This window comes from Adiantum capillus-veneris, chromosome 20 (assembly GCF_014529385.1).
Source record: "Adiantum capillus-veneris isolate H3 chromosome 20, ASM1452938v2, whole genome shotgun sequence".
Taxonomy (NCBI): Eukaryota; Viridiplantae; Streptophyta; class Polypodiopsida; order Polypodiales; family Pteridaceae; genus Adiantum; species Adiantum capillus-veneris.
In genome coordinates, this window is record NC_140950.1 from 30,634,447 (window position 1) to 30,655,593 (window position 21,147).

The 21,147-nt window shown below is 41.0% G+C and overlaps 1 protein-coding gene across 13 annotated transcripts in view; it reads left to right on the plus strand.

Annotated features, from left to right (window-relative positions):
- Window positions 1-440: 440 nt before the first annotated feature.
- The window catches only part of LOC147432311 (uncharacterized), a 141,347-nt gene continuing 120,640 nt past the window's right edge, over window positions 441-21,147 (plus strand). For 7 of the 13 annotated variants that reach the window (XR_015185548.1, XR_015185546.1, XR_015185547.1 and 4 more), the window contains exons 1-3: window positions 441-802; window positions 2,459-2,515; window positions 2,613-2,703. Coding sequence is in view for 1 of the 13 variants with exons in the window: in XM_086492273.1 (XP_086348399.1) it covers window positions 1,152-2,003 (852 nt within the window). In the remaining 12 variants the exon portion in view is untranslated. Of the gene's footprint in view, window positions 803-1,138; window positions 2,259-2,383; window positions 2,516-2,612; window positions 2,704-21,147 lie in introns of those variants that run through there. The other 6 variants (XR_015185538.1, XR_015185533.1, XR_015185535.1 and 3 more) reach the window with 6 other exon arrangements.

The following is a 21,147-nucleotide window of genomic DNA, read 5'->3' on the forward strand; positions in this document are numbered from 1 at the left end:
AACCTGCAGTTTCGCAGAGAGAAAGCTATGAAAAAGGCGAGGATATGGGAAAAAGCACAGTCGCTCATTGGACAAAACCAGAGAGAAATGCGCTGCTGCGTTATTTTCTGGAACTATAGCTTAACCCCCTCATTTTCCAAAGGGTTATCGCAGCATCAGCGGGGCCTCTACAATCACGCAAAAAAAATCTCATTTTCTAATCTTGGACTCCTTCCTCCCCCCCCACTCCCCCCACTGCCCTTGGGTGCGACTCTGCTCTAAAAGCAACCTGACAATAAGTGTTGAGTGTCAGCAATCCTTTAAAGTTGTGGGAGCGACTGTGTAAAGAAGAGGAAAGGAAAACGTGTGAAGGATCTAAAACGTTAATGTACGGGTGTACAAACTTGTGGATGTGTGTTTTGACCTGCGCCCACTATTCTATACGAAACGGGGCCGAATTTTTTCCACCGACGGTCTTGGGAATCTTGAGGGGAAATGAGGTCGGGTGCGATGCTAGATCAAAAGGGGAAGTAGGTATGGGGAGGGCCGAGCCACTTGCAGGAGACGCAACTTGAGAGGGGGTTTGAATACATGCAGGCTTGTGATCAGCGGAGATGAAGGGAGGGAGACGTGGTTACATTGTGTGTGTATATAGAGAGAGAAAGGAGAGAGAATGTATGTACGTTAAGTTCGCTCGACACTGGACCTGCATGGAGGCCTTGCCATTGGCTCACCTCTGCAGGAAAATCGGAGCTGGTGCCTTGCATTGAGTCGTAGTACTCGTCACCGGCTTGCTTCTTCTTCTATGCCATCGTCCCAGAAGGTATGTCCACGAGGCGCCAGCCATGGCTGCTACCTCGACCGCTTTCTCATGGTTTTGTGCCTACCGTGTTGTGTGTTTGTAATGTAACCCTGGTGGGCCAGCAACATGGAACAGATGGCCTGCCAGCTCATTAATGTGGCGGGAAGACCTTTTGTGTGTCTTATCGGCCAGCGACTCTGACTCCTGGAGTGGCCTGGCTGCTGCTGTTGTGCCTGTCTGTCTGTGCGTGCTTTCCACTTAGCATACCAATTGGGAAAGAGAGGCGTCTTTTCATGGAACATTTTGTGGGGGCGCCGATGAAAATGAGCGAGCGCTGATGATGATGATGATTCGCAGGCGAGAGGCGATTATGATAAAGAAAGGGCGAGCCAGGGGGGCAGGGAAGGCGGAAGTAGAGCAGGAGGAGGAGGAGGAGCAGGCGATCACTTGTGCGCCTGCAGGAGAGGAGCAGCCAGGACGCACTATATCTGCCCCTTCTTGCTTTCGCGGCGTCCGGCAGCGTAGCTGGGGCAAATGGGTTTCAGAGATCCGCGCCCCTCGCAAGAAGACTCGCATCTGGCTAGGTTCCTTTGCCACGCCAGAAATGGCCGCTCGCGCTTATGACGTGGCCGCCCTCTCTCTCAAGGGCTCTTCTGCTCATCTCAATTTCCCCGACTCTCATCTTCGTTACGCTCCCCTTGCCGATCTCTCTCCCAAAAGCATCCAGGCGGCCGCCGCTGCTGCAGCCGCTGCAGCGCCACTGCACTCCTCCCCGGCCCCGCTCCCCAACTACTGTGATCAGCCACAAGTAGCCCCGCTCACGGCAGCTAATGCTGAGATGCAAGATGCAGCAGACCACAAGGAAGCTAGCAGCGCAGAAACAGATGTCGATTTTGACTCGTTCGCCGACTCATGTGCCGGCACTAGTACAGGGAAGGCCGCTACAGAGCCCAGTGCAATATCATCCCGGACAAGCAGCGCTAGCGCTGCAGCAGTTGAGGTAGCGGCGCCGGATAGCTGTGGCGCTTACAGCACCCATTTGCTGGACTTGGAAGAATATCTCAATATTGCGGACCTCTCCAACAGCTTTACCACTGTGGTGCCTGCTGCTTCGTGTAATATAATCCCTAGCGAGCCCGCTGCATCCTGCTGTACGTCCGCCCTGCTGACAGCCGACTCTTGGGTGGAGGTAGATTTGCTGTGGCACTTCGATGGCACCTGACGCATGACTGCAGAGGATATGCACACTAATTCTATACAGCTGTCTTTCTTGAGTGACCATGCACTCAGCTGCCACTTTATTGTCTGTCTCTGAACTCCCGAGTGCCCACAAACTGTATCTAGTCATCCGAATTAAGCGGCAGCCACAATAAAGTGCCAGCTTCTACTCTACAGCTCTAATTGCTCCAGGCAAAGACAGTAATTGTGTTAATTTTTTTTTTGTGAATAAATTGACAAGGATGGGCAAATTTGTGGACATTGTCTACTAAATGTTAATTAGCCACAATGTTTTTCTACTGTTTCTGATGATGAGATGATGGCGCAGTGTTTTTTACTGTTTCTGTTGTGTGTTGTCCGGTCACCATCTGCACGTGCATGCAGTGAAAGGCCTGTGCATGTCGAATGATGAGCTGCGCCAGGGTTGAGGCTAACTATCAGTTCCACTGTTTTTGGTAGCCGGCACTAGGGGACGACAGAACCGTGGACGTGTCTACTTGCTAATATTTGCGCCAGGTAAGCAACACCTTCATCCTGCTGCGCCTATTGTAATTGGCCTTTTATGCGCAATGCCTCTGAGCTCCCAACAATAGCACTCTTTTTTTTTGCATAGTCATCAAGGGGTAATGACAATACTAAGGCCTACGCTTAATTGGATTGGATGAACCTTTGTGGCTTGCAAAACGACCTCATCACATGTACAGGTTAGCTTCCTAGTTGATTATTTGCTTTCTATTAAGGTGGTTTTGTCATATTGGAAGGTTCATTTCCCCTTCTTCATCAATATACATTGTGTTTTCATCAATCTTTTCATCCTAAAATGGACCATGTGAGCATCATTTTCATTGGTGTTTGTATGTAAGCTTTTGTACTAATGGCATAGATAATTAATTAAATAGCCGTGCTTTTAGAGCCCAATTGAAGTAGAACTTTTGCCTATACGTCACGCGATCACATCACCTCTTAGAAACACCTCCAACATGGATGGTCTTCTAAATGTGCCCTCTAAATTTTATAAGGCTCTTTGAGTAAGGAGTGATCTGCAAGAGCATGCCCACTTACATATTTCCTTTCCACCTCCAAGCAAAAGGTATCTTTTTTCTCTATGTATGAATTTCGCCCACTGACCCATTTGCTAGAAACCGACCCATGGTGCTACTCCCCTAGTAAAACAAGTTGCCCTACAAAATTGAAAGCCCTCTGTTTAGCTGAGGCCTATATTCTTGTGGGGATTGCACTATTCCTTTAGTCTTTATGTAATTAATGGATCGAATAGGCAATGTGAGGGCTATTATCATATGGTGATATTGTTACTATGTGTCCTTGTGTTTGGAACAACCACAAATTTTAAATTGTTTCCTTAGGCCTTAAGATAGAGGAGTGGGGCTCTTTTTGTGAGGTTGCTATCTCTTCCTTTTGTCAAGAAGGTTGTAGATATTAAGGTCCATAAGACTTGCCATAATTATGGTATACCAGCGAATAGGATGGAAAAGCAGTGTGACTGCACACTGTCCTCATGAAAGCACAGACATTGCTACTAGGCTAACTTTATTTCATTGGCAATGAAGAACTCTTTATAACTTGTCATGCACTAATTACTAGAAGACTTTTATTATTAGGATAGTTAGACTTTGTACTATTTTAAGGCTAGCTATAGATGAATAAAGAACTTTATCTAAATACAATAAACTTCATATTAACAAATTCTTGTGAAAAGAATTCGATAAACTTTTGCAACTTTGTCCTTTTTCTTATGGGAAAAAAAAGTTTTGTCTAGCTGCGTCGTAAGGAATTCTTTTGATGAATGCAAGAGCTAGCTTCAACCTAAGTAGAAAATTTGGGTCAATGTCTTTATGTGTAGCATTATTCAAAGAATTTTTAAATAAGTTAACGTATATTTGCAACAATCTTGCATTCAAAGGATCACGTACAATTGAATTCCATGGGCATCGTCAATTGTGAGCTTGTTACTCAACAAGAGTCACTACAAATATGTCCCTAGACATGCTTGCATCATTCCTCAAATAACTTAAAAGTCAAACCTGAGTTGTTAAGGTGCGTGTCTTGCCTGTTTATTGGTACATGATATCGTTCAAAGCTAATTTTGAATATTACAAATACTGATGATTTCACGTGATTTCCAACCATCGTAGAGTGCATGTTAAACAAACAGTCAGACAATTTAATCGAGAATGATCACCACTGTGACATATAAGATTGAAATCCATATTGAAAAGCAAAACGAGTGTCTCATATATACACACAAAATTTAGAGAGTTAGATTGTAAGTCAAAAAGTGTGTGCAATATGTTATACATGCATAGTGAATACAAGAACTTTCACATATAAAGTGACCATAGAGTTCATGACATGGGTAGGAATTAGGATTATTAATTTATGTAAGTATGAGATCAAAATGTCATTATGTATCTCTATACACATTACATAGCTACCAATGAACATGCATGCATCTACACACACACACACACACACACACACACACACACATTTATCGCTATCATAAAGCATGTTCATTTGTCGATATTTGTTTGCATGTATATATGTGTATCTACATATACATGCCTGCATATATATACTTTGAAAGGGAAGCCCATATCAAAGGGCATACTTGCTACAAAATATGTAAAAACATAAGCAAATGTGCAAAGATGCGATAGAATACGCGGTTTATATGGTGACCCTCAACTTGAGGTAATACAAGCAACAATAAGCACATAATTAGAGCCTCACTTATTGCCATGTCTATCATTGTGTCTTGCAGTACTACCACTATTCTTGCCACGTGAGATTTAAAAATAAAGATAGATGTAAGTGTAGCTTGTGAATTCACGCGGAGGAGTATTTTATATTTCAAAGAGCTATAGATCTACCAGTGGTTAAAAAAAGAAAGTTTTAAAAATAATTACAGGTTTATGAAAGGAAATCTATAATCTTTTTATTCATGGCAAAGTGTGTGTATAGAAAGATTTATGAGTACCTCTTGAATACATGTGGTAAAGGTATCTTTGAGAGAAGCTTTGTTTTATAATTCACACATTTGATAATGTAGCATAGGATGCTCTTATATGGCAAATCCCACTAGTGATACATTTTGAGCCTTGGAAGAGAATGACATTCCGACTATGACCTTAAGGTCAGAGTAAGCAATAACATCCACAGACTAAGGACAAGATGTCCATATATTAAGCCATAGACATCTTTTCCTTGGTCTACGGATAAGTTACTGATCGGACAACGATGCACTTTGTGTTTATCAAGGAAATTGTGGGAGATGAGAGATAGTAGGAATACTTATCTTATCCAACAAGGCAATCACCTTCGCTTGAACCATCATTTAATTTAGCTTCTTAATCTCAACTTTGAAGTCGGAGTCTCATGTAACCACGTTCGTTTGAGAGAGAGAGAGAGAGAGAGAGAGAGAGAGAGGGTGATTATCAATGTCTTCAAGAGGCTGTACTCAGCGTATGAGACAAATCAATGTACATCTTTTGGTATTTCCTCTATCATCCCAAAAAAGGAAAATATGAATCTGAAAATAAAGACTATAGCTACATTTATTGATAAGTGGTGATCATAACCATGGATGGAGGGAGCTCGTGCTAGGGGCTTTGAATGCAAAACTATATGTGAAGGGTGTACATGCATGATATACACTCTAGCTAGCTTCATTTTGGATCATAATAAGGGTGTAATATGATATATATAAAAGATGGGGGAGTTGCTAAAGCGAGGGTTTGATCTAAGCTAAGTTAGGTACTTTATAGTATTATGGTAGAACTGGTCTCCAATATGTCATGTCTCACATTTGTTCTTTTAACTTTTCACTTGGCTTCTGTCCTATTCTTGGTTCACGTGACCTTGCGAGTCATCGCAATGGTAGAGATGGGGTGTCTAAAAACCGGGTGCTCTCTATTTCTCGATGGCCTAGAGTGTCCGTGCTGTGGTGGATGACACCCTATTGTGTGGGAAGTGGAGGTAGGGTAGATCTCTAAAAGCTAGAATGTTGTGATGTCTGACACCCCCCACATGGTGCTGTCAGGGTGCTGATTGGGGCTATATAGAGATCTCTCTGTGTCATTCAATCTACAGTGTAAACCTTTTCAACATCAATGGTAGAGAATATTGTCCTAAAGCTTGTAATGATCTTAGTCCCTCTCGCTCAGCGTATAGATTTGAGCTCTTGCTCTAGCACTTCTCCATAAACTTTGGCTGCCAAAAGCCAAAGATATGAGGCAAGCAAGGAGGATGTTTAGTGTCATATCCACTAAAGGATAATACTCCAAAAGTGTAGTAGCAATTTGGGAAATCCAAACTGCCTAGAGATCTCCATATATTAAAAGGCCATCAAAAGAAGTGTAGATATTTGTTATATTGCAACTCAGCTCGTCGGTTTTGTAGAGTACGTTCAAAGCATGAATGGCCTCTATATAAACCTGCACCTACTCTTGGGCACTGACGACGTGAGTAGGGATGTCATAGCTGTTGTCCAAGCTATGCATGATAAAGGTGATAATCTTATTCTTCCTGTTTGGACAAACAGTGAAGTTGATATCACATATTGTCAAGTTTGGTTCTTTGCTCTTCGTAGGTTTGTAGTAGTATTCATTTTTCAATTTCATATTTAGCTTACCTGAGGACTTAAGAATGTGTTCCGTTATAAGTTGTTGTGTGAAGTTTGATTTCTAGGATTAAGTTTTTAAGATGTCTTATCCTTTTTTTGCTTAAAGTTGAGTACTTGTTTTAAGCCAAGTAAGTCGCGTCAACTTATTTTACACATGCCTTTTCTAAAAAACATTTTTAAGTTAATAATGTTTTGTTTTATCTAGTTTTGTTTCGTAGCAAACAAAGTGATTTAGTTTGTTTGTTTTTTTTTTTTTTTCTTTTCTTTTCATGTGTCCCTTGCTTTTATAGTTTTATGAGTGCTTTATTCCCTCTTATAATTCGAGAGTTCAGACTATTTTGAACTTATGAAGGTATATGTAGATATTTGTTATATTGCTTTCAATAGAGGCATGCATCTCTTAATCTAAGAAAAAGGTCCCGAACTAAGTTTGAAAAACTATCGTTTTGATAGACCTACCAGTCGTAAAAGGAGTGTGAATAGGCTTGCAAACAAAATGAAGCCAATAAGGATGTCTGCTGTTTGTAGTTATTTGTAGGAAGAAAAGAGCCAAACGATTGAATCCACAGAATCTCCAAGAAGGAAATTAAAGTTTTCAATGTCAAAAACCTCCCACATAATAAGAAAGGCTAGAGTGAGCGGTATGCTCTGTTAAAGCTACCATATGTTGTAACAATCATCGATGCATAGGCAACTAGTGGATGATGACATGTCAGTAGGTAGAATCCTCCAAGATAAGGAAATCTAAACTTAATAGTTTGAGCTAGGATTATCCCTCCATGAAGGGGAAAATCCAGATGAAGAGATTTAATATGTGAAGAGTCTTTGAGAAGAAAGGGAGCCAAACTAGTTTGTCTAAGTCGGCCTACCTATAACCAGTGTCTCCTATTCTCTAGTATCAAGCAAAGCAAGATCATCGCCAACAATGCCATCACTACACAATTAGTGTAGCTCTCTATCTATACTATCTGTGAGATAACATTTTCCTAGGCTAGGAGATAACTCTGTTGAGTTCAATGAGTGTCAAAAACTCTAGAGGCAAAAATCTAATTGATGAGGAGGTAGAAGCGCAATTGCACTACCATCCAAGCCAATCTTGCGGAAGCTTTGGATGCAGAGATATCATACCTAATCTTCCATGTCTCATTGGTAAACTCTGCAAATAAGTACTCTAAAGCATTGAAGTTTCGCTTCAATTTGTAGATCAATGCAATGATCTTGTCAAAGTAGAGATCAAAGATCCTCTCCCTAAGTCCATGACAATGTTTCTCTCCCAGGGGATGCACCTTACAAAATCCTCTACATCACTTGATATCAAAGCCTAATAAAAAATCCACTTCACATGTTTCGTGGATCAAATCGAATAATAAACATGCGTACAAGATGCAAACCCCGTGGCTCCATTGTAGCTAAGGAATTCTTCTTGTAAGTTCAACGTTCAAGTCTTTGTCTACCAGAGGTATTTGTGTCATTTTGGGAAACATCATGATCTACTATAGCAATATAGTGGCCATATCTTGTATGTCCTTCTTTTATAAGTTCATAAGTGGCCATATCTCATATATCCTCCTTTTATAAGTTCATAAGTGTATACAAAGAAATCCACAAGTCACGATCCCTTCTAGACTACTTATCTCAAAGCACGTACTGAAATGAATGGATCTCACAACTATCTATACTCATAGATGTCGAAGTTCATATGTGTCCAAAGCCATCCACCACTCATGATCCCCTATGGGGTACTCAACTGCTGTTACAAATTGTTGACGTGTCAAGCCATTGAAGAATGGAGCCGACTTGCAGGTCGCTGTCGAGGGGCTTAAACCCTAAGTGAAGAAGCAGAAGCAATAGAAGAAGTTTTACCAACTTGCAAAATCTTGCCGAGTAGACTATTTTTTAAAGACAAGTTCCCGCCAACTTATGGGACCCCGTACGATGGGGCCAAGTAACCCAAAGACATTAAAATTAAAGCAATTGATGACGTGGCATTAATACAGATGCTCCGCAAATTGCATTGATATGCTGATGTGGCAATCTGTACGGATTTCGCGATTTGCGTTGCTGACATGCATGGCAGTTGTACGGATTTTCGTAAATCATGCTGGCAGCTTTTGGCGCTCTTGGACCAGATGCTTTTGAGTTCGAGGCTTTTCACTATAATTGCTTTTCAGGCTAAGAGCCTTTATATAAGTTTAGAGGGCTTAGTCTCTGGCACGCTTCAGTGAGAAGGTACAGAGCACGAGTATCGGCATTGTACTATGTTGATGCAATATAAAGAAATACCAAAAGGGACGCCAAGGTTTGGGGCCAATACTCTCTGGGGTGGAATTTCTCCACTCCGTGTCGCGTGTCGTCTTTGTATTTGAGTTCAATTGTTATTGAAGTGCTAAAAGACTGTACGGTCTGTTTTTTCTTTTGGCACGTGGTGTCCGCCTTGTGACAATGGTATCAGTGCATCAAGCGTGTGCCTTGGTCCTGCAAAAGAGCAGATAGAGCAAACCAGAGGCTATTGGAATCTTATTTGAAGTATCTTCGGTCCTGACGTCGGACCTATTAGCCACTCCCACGCTTACTTCATCGCGCATTAGGTGCACTCCCGTCTTCATCGCTCTGTCTTACAGGGCATAAAGCCATAAAGAATCCAAGACATGGCGTTCATGGATTCAATAGAATATTTGCAGTTTCTTCTCGATGAGCTTCATGACATTCTTTCGCGGCATCCTTAGCAAAACCTTTTGATACTACAAAGTTTCAACAATTTTTAAATTACATGTTACCCCTGTGATGCCTCAGGAGGTACCTCCTCCTCCGGCATCAGAAAGTACCAGGTCTTCCAATCGGCAACCTTCCAAATCGTCTGTGCCGATCGAGGGAGTCTTCAAAAATATGGTGCATCCATCTGACCTTGATCCAGTGCAACCGCCTTTACCGCCACCTCCCCCACCACCTCCGCCACAAGGCTACAATGGTTGGAGCCCATATGGATACCCTTATTAACCGTACACGGGATATGCGCCTAACCAACGTAAAGATTTTAAGGATGGCGGCACGATAGTCAAATTTTTCACTTTTTATGGAGTGAAAGATCGGAAGAAAGCATTGCAATTTATACAGCAATTCGACAACAGCTATGCTGTGGGAAACTACAATCATAACACAACTGTATGCTCCAAGGACTTGGCAAGCTTTCAAGACAGTTTTTGCACGCAGTTACATGACTTCTATGTTTGAAGTTCGGATTTTGGCAGAGGGGGGCAACTTGAAAATGCTTGCCACCGAAACCATGGATGACTATAACCAACTTGTAAGAATATTGTCTCTCCAAGCAAGTCTCCACCTTGCAAGAGCTTATGGACCATGCCGCAGTCGGCTACAAACCGATGAAGGGAAAGATAGAGTTTACCACAGAAGAACCTCCGGCCACTAACCACAACTCTCGGCAACAACGAACAAAGGCCTCGTTTAACACCTCAACAACGAGACACCTTACTACAAGAAGGCCGATGCTTTGAATGCTTTCAAATAGGGCATAACCATTCTAGCTGTCCCCATCACATTGATAGACAAGCAGAGCCGACGCCCGCACCAACAGTCAACAAAAGCCCAACACCACCTCCTTTAAGAGAGATAGTCCCACTATTGGACTAGTTCCTGATATCTATGGTATATGCCTTGAGAGTACAAATGAATTGCGGATGCACTTTGATTATGATGCAGAGGGTGGAGAAATTGAAGCTGAGCTAGCCACGGGGCAAACGCAAAAAGTGGTATTGCGCACTGGTGCTCTTCCAATGACTATCCAAGATTATCATGGAAAAGCTGATTTCCACATAATGAAGTGGTACCGCTCATTGGTGCTCATCCAATGACTATCCAAGATTATCTCTTGGGCATGCCTTGGCACGGCAAGAATGATGCGACTCTCCAGGTTCGGAACCGAACCATCACCGTGATACAGAAGGACAAGCAAGTCGTCCTCAAGGTTCGATTGTCCGAACAAAACCTCGAATGACCTCTCTACTTGTTTTTTTTTATAGCTAGATACTTTTGAATATTGTTTGAAATGTATGATATCTGTTTTGAGCTTGTCTTGGTGCCGATTTGAAATGTTTTGACTCTGGTTTTCATACTGGTTTGATTGGTGATTTTACTCCCGGGTGGAGTAGTGAGAAATATTGTTTTGGTATTGTTTGAACCTCAGAACAACCCAGACAAGATGTTTGCGAAGCGTTTGGTTGTATGCTTGAAAAATATTGTTGTTGTTACTCTCGGCCCGGATGTGGATGGTTATGTGGGAGGAGTATTAAGAAGTTTGAACAATGGTTACTCTCAACACCTCCAAACGACGCAGGTTGCGGTCTGGGAGGTGTTTTGTTGTAAAAGGCCTCTATATCTTCCGACTTGTACCTTTTTAGGTTATGCGGGAGGAGTGATGAATGAGTCGTTGGATATCTCCCTGGCCCGGATCTTGTTAGGTTATGCGGGAGGACTGCTCATTTGTGACTTTATGTTTCTGTCTTGTAACATGCATATGTTAGCATTTGTATTGCATTGTGATTTTCTAACCACTAAATATTCATAGTTGGATGAGATTGTTTGGGTATGTAATTTTAGTGCATCAAGACACCCGTGGAAGATGAGTGTGGTCTGGGTGTGATGACTAATTTTACTTCGCCTGAATATCAGGAGTTCCGATCTGCACGAAAGTTTTTTTTTTTGAGCTACTTTGAGTTGTTTTGAAGATATATTGTAATTGCGGAAGATTACCTTCTTTCAAGAAGGGCGATGTCACAAATTGCTAACGTGTTAAGCCACTAAAGAACGGAGCCGACTTGCAAATCCCGGTTGAGGGGCTTAAACCTCAAGTGAAGAAGCAGAAGCAACAGAAGAAGTTTTACCAACGTGCAAAGTCTTGCTGAGTGGACTATTTTTTAAAGAGAAGTTCCCGCCAACTTATGGAACCCCGTATGATGGGGCCCAAGTAACCCAAAGACATTAAAATTAAAGCAGCTGATTATGTGGCGACAATACGGACGCTACGCAAATTGCATTGACATGCTGACGTGCTAGCTTGTTTTGATTTCCGTGGTTTGCGTTGTTGACATGGCTGTTCTACGGATTTTTGTAAATCGTGCTAACAGCTTTTGGCGCTTTTGGACCATATGCCTTTGAGTTTGAGGCTTTTCATGTAACTGCTTTTCAGACCAAGGGCCTTTCAATAAGTGCAAAGGGCTCAGTCTCTGGCACGCTTCAGTGAGAAGGTGCAGAGCGCGAGTACCGGCATTGTACCGTGTTGATGCAATATAAAGAAACATCGAAAGGGATACCAAGGTTTGGAGCCAATACTCTCTGGGGTGGAATTCCGCCACTCAGTGTCGCGAGTGATCTCTCTCTTTTAGTTTAGTTAATTCGTTGTTATTGAAGTGCTAAAAGTCTGTTTAGTCTGTTCTTTTTTGTTGGCACGTGGTGCCCGTCTTGTGTCTACTCTACAACACGGACTTGAAAGGATGGATCTCTTAACGATTGGTGCTCATAGATTATCCGACCAAAGTCAAAGCTACCGAATGCTAGATCAATCGTCCCAAATAGACTACATGGACCACCATTGGATGGTGTCTTGTCAGGATGTAGTATCCTCCAAAGCATAAAACGCAAGCCAATATGCTCCTTCAATTTTGAGGAGTTAATTGAAAACGCAACTTCAACCCTAATTCTAGCATGTTCACACGCTTCGAGTCGGTACTAGACCGATGCATCGAGTCCAAGAAGGGTAAAACTGTGTGCATAGGTGTACCTTGAGATATGCCACATGATACAATCTCATGAAGGTTGCGGCACGCGCTACCGCAACAAAGAGAAAGTTAGATCCGGCAAGAACAAGGCATAGCTACATAAAGCTAACTCCCCATTGTAAAGAATGTAGCTAATGCTGCAACCAATAAAGGATCTAGTACAAAAAATTTGCAACAAATGAAAACCGCTAGGATAACTAGGGGTACTTCTCACAATGAAAGAGCCCCCCCCCCCCCCCCCCCCCCCCCCAACCCCCAACACACACACACACACACACCATGGACCGGATTTGAAACACCTAATCTATAAGTGTTAGATCAATAGATAATAACCTAGGCCTCCCTTGTGCCCTTCATATGTAGGGGTAGGAGGTGGAGGTTGGGCAAGTCACCCAACAACCCGACAAAAGTAAATGGAATGTCCTAAAAATAAAAGGGCCCAATGGGCAACTTGACATAGAATGGGCTATAGACCCAAATGTAGCCTACATCCTATACAGTGGGTGGCGTGCTCAAGTACCCTAGACAAAGGTGAAGCAACAAAAGTGCTAAATACTGCAGCAACACAGGTGACTCACACACTTGAGTATTCCATTGAAGTTATGCATCTCAAGTGAATGCCATATGCGTATTCATTTATTTTTTCGGTTTTAGATATTTTTCACTTATTTGACATGATGAATTGATTAGGAACATTCAATTGAAAAGTATATAAGCAACCCTAGCTCCCATTGTGATAATTGTTTAATACATCAGTTATGTTCTTGGTTTAGTGAATCTCTCTCTCTCTCTCTCTCTCTCTCTCTCTCTCTCTCTCTCTCTCTCTCTCTCTCTCGCATATTTCTTCTCCCCCAATGTATGTATGTTCGGCATGATATCAAAGATTGAGCCTCTTGAGCGTGCACTATCAACTAAGAGAACAAGCTTCGGACAAGCGTGGAGACAGTGTGGAAGTGGCGATAGAGAGGGTGAAAGCATGTGAACATTGACAATAAAATTGTTGCTCACGAGGAGACAGAGTAGGCATCAGGTCTTTGGTTGTGAGGAGCTAAGCTAGTTTCATTAAGAGTATAAAAAATCATAATTAGAGTAGAATTCATCTATTTGCAGATGATTAGAGAGAATCATAGTTGAATTCAAAAGAACGTGGGAACCAAAGACAATAGATTAATTGAAAATCATAATCCAAATCTTACAAGTAGATCAAATCATTGGTATGCTCATAATCCAGTCGGCGTAGACCTTGACATGATCTCTCAAAGTAAATAACAAGCTTTGACAGCTTGCACAAGTACAAATCGGTTCCCAAAACTCTTAACAGATGTTGGATCCTCTTCTAAAACTTCTTTCTAAGAGCAATTGGTGAAGATAAAGAAGAATTTGATGAAAGTTATCTCGTAAAGCAGCTTTTTGAGCATGTAGCAAAGATAGTGGTAACAAGGAGTTCCCCTTGGGCCTTCACCTCGGTGAAAGCCTTCTTCTTGTTTTCCTTCTTACCATCTCCAAAACTCTCTCACACATGTGAATAATAATCCAATAAAACTTGTTCTCTCTTCTCCTCCTCGTTTCTCTTGGCCAAAATAGCCAAAAGTTGGAAAATTTTGGTTTATTTTTAGCTTTCTTTCTAGCCATGAGTGTTCTCCCCAATAGGGTGGGAAAACCTTCCAAGAGGGTTGATCAATCTTAAGGGCCGGTCGATGCGGCCCCTAATATGTAACCTATGTCCATGAACGGCATCAATTACAGCTCCAAAAATTGACAGCGATGGCACCAACACCAACAATGTGCATGCATGCTACACCACCCACATCGTCATACACATGCTGCCCTAGCCATGGACTTGGGGATGCTCCTCAAGGGGAAGCTTCCCTTTTGTGATGCTATTAAGTGTGTTCACTTTTGTTATATATAACATGATCTTTGATGCTCCCACAATGCATATGGGATAAAGGCCATGCCATGTGGGCTGTCTCCCAAGCCTCCCTAACCATTTGGCTTTAAAAACTCACAAAATACATGTGTTTTTGGCTTTTTTTGGACTTCATCGGGGTGGTCCAAGACCTCTCACCTTGATCTCAGAGTCGCAACTTCAAGCGAGGTTTCCAATTTTTTTTGAATGGCACTATATTTGACATACATATCATCAAGTGCATCACCATATACAAAAGAAACTTCCAAATCCCCTTTTAAAAAGACCGCTTCCGATATACATGTTAATCAACTCCCACAATGAACTTGAGTCGTTCCAAACTTGATCAAAACCCATCCAAGCTCAATATTTGGCATTCATTAAATCCCAATCTCATCAACTCCAAGTTGCCAATCCATTCCTATGAACAAGCATTCAAATATTGAATCTTTTTCCCAATTTTCTTTTCTTGTCCACATGATCGCATGACAACGTGCACAAAAACTTTTTTCCGGACAATGCTAATTAGCATAGTTTTGAAGTATGCTAACCTCCACAATAACATGAGGTAGATTTCCAAGGTCTATGTCGTATTATATATTAAGGTAGTTATAAGTTATGTAGTGTTCGATACAAATTCGGTTCGTAATGTGTAAGGTACGTAGTACATAATGGATTGAGTTTTAGGCTCGTTTTAGGTATGTAAAGAAGATTCGTACTTTTTTTCACAAAACCTAAAACTGAGAGTACTTCATATATTTATATATGCATTCACTAAGACTTCTAATAAAGACTAGCAAATCAACAATAAACCATGACTCTAACTGAACAATGAAAACACAAAGATAAGCTTAGCTAACCAAATTGTGTCAGATGTCTATTGTCATGGTCACATAAAACTAAGAGCATCAAAATAAATTCATAATGAATAATAATAATCCAAGACTGAAGTCTGAAGTCCTGACTCTAATAAGTAGTAAGTACTACAAACCGCACACTTCACTCAAAGCTGGCACCTGTAAGAGAGGAGCACACACTGCACTGTACTTGTATCTCTGCTAAAACCAGTCGCTCTCAGCCGCAACAAGGCGTTTTTAAAAAACAGAGGCCTAATCGGCTAAAATAGAGCAGCCCACCCAAAAAAAAGAAAAACGTGTATGGATTTTATCCGTACGTACAGAGCCGTACTGTACAACTGTACTGTACGGATAGAATCCGTACATACGTACAGATGAAACCTTGTTATATATTAGTGGAAAGCTCTTGAAACATGGAATCCAAATGTACAAACTCTGACAAATTTCAATACCATTTGTATAAAATGTATCGGATATCCAAGTTTTTCAACCTGTGCTAGTTGAATATGCTAAATAGCTAAAAAGTGTCATATAAACGTTATTTTGACCTAGAGAAAGTGCACTTGCGATTGTCTGCCCAACAGTTTCTTTACTCCCAACTCTCTCTCTCTCTCTCTCTCTCTCTCTCTCCCCCCCCCCCCCCCCCCCCCCCCCCCCAACCCTTCAAGTCTTGCCACCATTTAACACTACATAGTCCATGTTTTTTTTAATGCTTCACGAATCCTTTGGAATCTTAAATTATTTAACCCTCTTGGGGTGGGTGAAGGTTCAAGTGAGGTGGAGGTTGACCTTTAGTTTCACTACCCACTTTGGAGGCCACTTTCTACTTACCTCAATTATGTGAAGGTGGTCTCGCCTGTGTTCAAATGCCAATGCGAAGCTTATCAAAGACAATTCTACGGTTGTGGTTTCTACTCAAAGGCTTGTGGGACATTGTTGATGACACTGAGATGAGACCTGTGCGGTTCGAAATAAACAAGTGTATTCCAATTGACGATGACGAGGTTCTTCAATCTTGTGTTGATTGGAACTTAGTAATGAAAAAGCCATGTCGATAGTCAGCATGCACTCTCAAAGGACTCGTTGGAAGAGATCTACTTTGTGAGAGCTTGTACAAACATTGGAAACTACCAGTGAGATGTGATCAAAGCTTGGAGATGTGTTTGATTGAGACTTGACTATGCGATCGATCATCCTTGTTGGAAAGTTAAACTCTCTCGAGATTGACTTCCATGCAGTCTATTTCTATGAAGGAAAAAGTTATCCATGATCAACTCTTGGCTATGGAAAGTGCATTGACTTATACTTAGTTTGCTGCCTTGCTAATTACAAAGCTACTTCAGGAGTTTGAGATGGTTTTAAAGGCATAATGACTATCACAACTCTTTTCTCATTGAGGAGGAAGCCGTCTTACTTTTTTAAGGCAAGGTGCGAATTTCAAGAGGTGATGAATAGACACATGCTACATTGGATATTGAAAGGAGGTCACATTAGGCAAAATTTGGACTCACAAAGGGGCCCTTTAAGGAGTTTGACTTTACCTCTCTCTACCAAAACGGACGCATGGATAAATTTTTGCAAACAAACTCCAAAGTTGGCGGAGGTTTGACAGTTAGAATGTCCTTTTCAAGCTCTATCTACTGATATATAGTACGCCATGAGATTCCTCATATTTTAGAAGATTCTTTTTTTGATTCACTTATGATGTGACAACTCTGTCAGAATCTGAGTGAATCAAAAAAAGAATCTTCTAAAATATGAGGAATCTCATGGCGTGTTATATATCAGTAGATAGAGCTTGAAAAGGACATTCTAACTGTCAAACTTCCGCCAACTTTGGAGTTTGTTTGCAAAAATTTATCCATGCGTCCGTTTTGGTAGAGAGAGGTAAAGTCAAACTCCTTAAAGGGCCCCTTTGTGAGTCCAAATTTTGCCTAATGCAAAGCTATTGTTACATTTGTGGAAAGTGTGGTCATTTGCCTTGAGATTGCACATCTATAGGCAAAGGCAAGAACTCTCTACGCATAAAGGGAAAGGCAAGCTTGAGAGAGAGAGAGAGAGAGAGAGAGAGAGAGAGAGAGAGAGAGAGAGAGAGAGAGAGAGAGAGAGATTTATTTCTTAGTTTGTCCATTTTAGTTCTTTCAAGTGAAGTGAAGTAACCTTGTGTTTGTGCGAAGTACTATATTTGATTTAACATCCTTAATCCCTTCCATTGAACCTCACATTGGTATTTGAGCTCTGGACGTAGTTCGGCTTCCCAAACTCAAGGAAAGAATCAAGAACCCAAAAAGAATCCAGAACCTAAGGAACCACTCTCATATTTTTTTGTTCTCTATATGAAAGAAGTTTTGTATCCCTGTCCTTGACTAATATGTGTTGCCTATAGATATTAGCCAATCCAACCTTAGTCCATTGCGCATCGGGAGTGCTCCCATCATCATCGCTATGTCTTGGAGACCCTTAACCTCATCATCATGTATGAACTTCGCTATTGGATACATAAAAATCCAGATTTGCTTACCTCCTCTATCGATGATATGGAAGGAGTTGGAGAAAGAATCTTCAACCTTCTTTGCATTCACATTTGCATGTAGCATGCATCCGCTTCCATTGGCATGGAACCATTAGAAATACCTCCGAGCACCCTTCCCTTCCATCTCCACCTGCAATGTTTTCATGATAGGACTATTTGGATGGTAGTACTTAATCGCAAGGTAGAGTTACCATCAAGGCTGGTATTTTGCGACCTATTAACTTCGCCGGTCAGTGTGTACATCATAACAATAACTACATCCATAGTACCCACTGTTTTGGAGGAGTTTTCATTGGTTTATGTATCCACAGGCATCAGAAGCATTCAACATCAGAAGTACAACAAGCATCCGTTGGAAGAAGTTTGGCAATTGTGTCTCACCTTTAACAGGGGGATGTCACGTGCGCATTGCACTTGAGCCATGTGACCAAGCTACTACGATAGGTTAGCGTCAATATTAGTTAGTCAATATTAGTTAGGGATCTAGTCTGGCCACCTTGGTGAGCCCTTCAGAGGACCTGCATGCCCAGATAAGCCAATAGTTTCATACCATCACTTGCACACAATAGTCACTTAATCATAGGTGTATGAATAGTTCCTGAAGTCACTTAGCACTTTTATTGATAGATAAGCTTCTTTTATGTAAAGTTGTGGGGTTATTATAATTACTGGACCTACCTTCCTTTTCCCTATATAAGTAAACCTAATCGCTCTCCCTTGGGCATTAGAAGATCACCATGACTTGGTACCCATAGGGGACAGCCAGTGCCCTCAACAACTAGCACCATCTCCAACATTTTCCTTGCCAAGAAGCAAGCACCGAGCACAAGAAGATCAGCCATAGTGTTTTTCATCAGTATCCTCGTATCAACAATTTTAGCATGAGCGTTTTCCATTAGCACCAGTATTTTGCAGACCCATACCTGAACATAGTGTTTTTTGCATGCATTAGATCAGCATCAACATGAAGTGCTTATTATTCAACATTTTGCCATTGTATCAACGTTTGTACAAGTAATCAAAGAAAGTACTCACAAAATATTGAGAATAAGACATGTAGAATCATGGCTGCCACCGGGGTCTGTCACTCATTCACACAACCCCATGAGTAAAGTGGACTATTATATTCTTCCTCTACGTTGCACGTTCTTGTTTCTATCTTTTCCACGTTTCCTTTGACTTTTACAAAGGTGAATAAAATGAACCCAATAAAGCCTAATTATTCGCATCCAATGAGTGAGGTTTTTCTCAGTGGTTGCAAGTGATGGTGGCAAATACAATCGGTTCAAACAGAATAGTTCACACTTCCACCCGCTTTTCGAAGAGATCAAGATACCTAAGCAACTCGAACCACGACGTGATAAACTCTAGCAAAAGAAGGGGCAATCAAACTTGAACATGCTTAGTAGTCATAATACGAGTAATATATATATATATATATATATATATATATATATATATATATATATATATATATATATATATATATATATATATATATATATATATATATATATATATATATATATATATATATATATATATATATATATATATGCCCCATGGAGCAGCTCCATGATCGAGTTAGATGTAGAAATAATAATCGTCTAGAGGAATCATGAAGATAAGCTACTCATAATCGTTGGGTCTCGGGAATAAAATTTGCTCAATACTGCTGTGAAGTGGATTCTTCTATTCATTACGGAATGAGCACATATTACCTATAATTATTGTTTTGACTACAAACAGTGGAGAGAATATCACGTTGTAGCAACGACCTCACCAATTGTTTTAAGACAAAAACCTTTCACCCTCAAAACATGTTTCACTACAAAACATTTCAATCTACGAGCATAGAGAAACATGGGGCCAAGATGTGGCCATGTGGATTTTGAAAGGCTCTAAAACCTTAATAGCTTGTTGTTTTCAAACAATTTATATATCACTCTATTAGTGATACCTTTGAAGGTTGAAATCATTTCTTTTGTTTAGAAACGATGTGAAACATATTTCATGGTGACGATACACTATAATGCAAGACATTTAATCTTGATAGGAGGAGTTAAGATACTTAGTTCGATCCGATCCTAAGCTGGTAGTCATGTTTTGTGGAGCAGTGTACTACACGTGAATACTAGGCTCAAGTACAATTTGTGACAGATGCTGACACGATTGAAACTTCAAATATACATACTAGATTCAAGGAGTGCTTTCATTAGTAGTGTCTAGAAGATGTAAGGTTTGATGTTGAATGAAAAGGCTATGACATAGGGCATGACCCACTTGTAATCACCTATACACAAGATGATGAATTTTTATTTAGTAATAGCGCACTTTTTAATGATAACAAAACATTAATATTAACCGGATGAGATTTTTTTTGGAACAAAAGCTCTTCTCTAAGAGGGAAAAAATTGGTCTTGTGATTATGAGGCTAGCTATAGGAGCCTATGGGCTTGTGGGCATCCTATACTAGGAGACACACACATGGCAAGGGGCTTATACTACTCGTTTGATTTACACGCTTGGGAGTTTGCATCAGATCTAGCCTATGAGAGAGCTGGTTGGTTGAAGCTTCAGAGTCTCGTGTGTAGGGCCTTTTTGCAAATGAAAATCAAGACAGGTGAGCCTTAGACATGACATTCCATTTCAGCATCCCATGCACAAGAGATGAATATGTCACACGTGCATGAACAATGAAGAAGAGAGAGAGAGAGAGAGAGAGAGAGAGAGAGAGAGAGAGAGAGAGAGTCTCAAGTGCAACAAAAGAATTTAAGGATTCTAGCTCGGATCTAGTACTTGACACAGACACAAGGCTACTTTACGTCATTTGAAAGAGAAACTAAATTGAACACACACACACAACACTGCATGTCGGGTGGTTGGCTTCCGTTCTTTGTTGCCAGAGCAAGTACTTGCTTTAATTACTTGCTCAAACTGCTACAATGCTGAAAGTGCTGAATACTAAATGATGATGTTGATGTTGATGTCTTGCAAAAACTCTAGGGCCGATCTGATGCCAAAATGCTAGGTTGAATATGCGAACTGATTTGATGCAAACGTCGGCTGTTGATGGTGATCGGGCTATGGCTGAAAACGTTGGTGCTGATCTATTGGTGATGAAGATATCGATGCAAAAATGCTAGAGATGCTTAGGTGTTGTGGGCACTTGATGCCCCATGCGGATACTGGTCATGAGAAGTACTTGATACTTGACTGATGCTCTATGGGGTTACCCTGGGGCCTCTTACATAGCAACTAGAAACTAGGGCAAGTAGTGCCAAAAAGGATCCCCATAAATTTTATTATGCTCACTTATTGATAAATCACTGAGAGACTGATCGTATGCATATGTGCTTAAGTGACTATAGTGTGCAAGTGAGGATATGCAACTATGATCATGCATGTCCTAGAG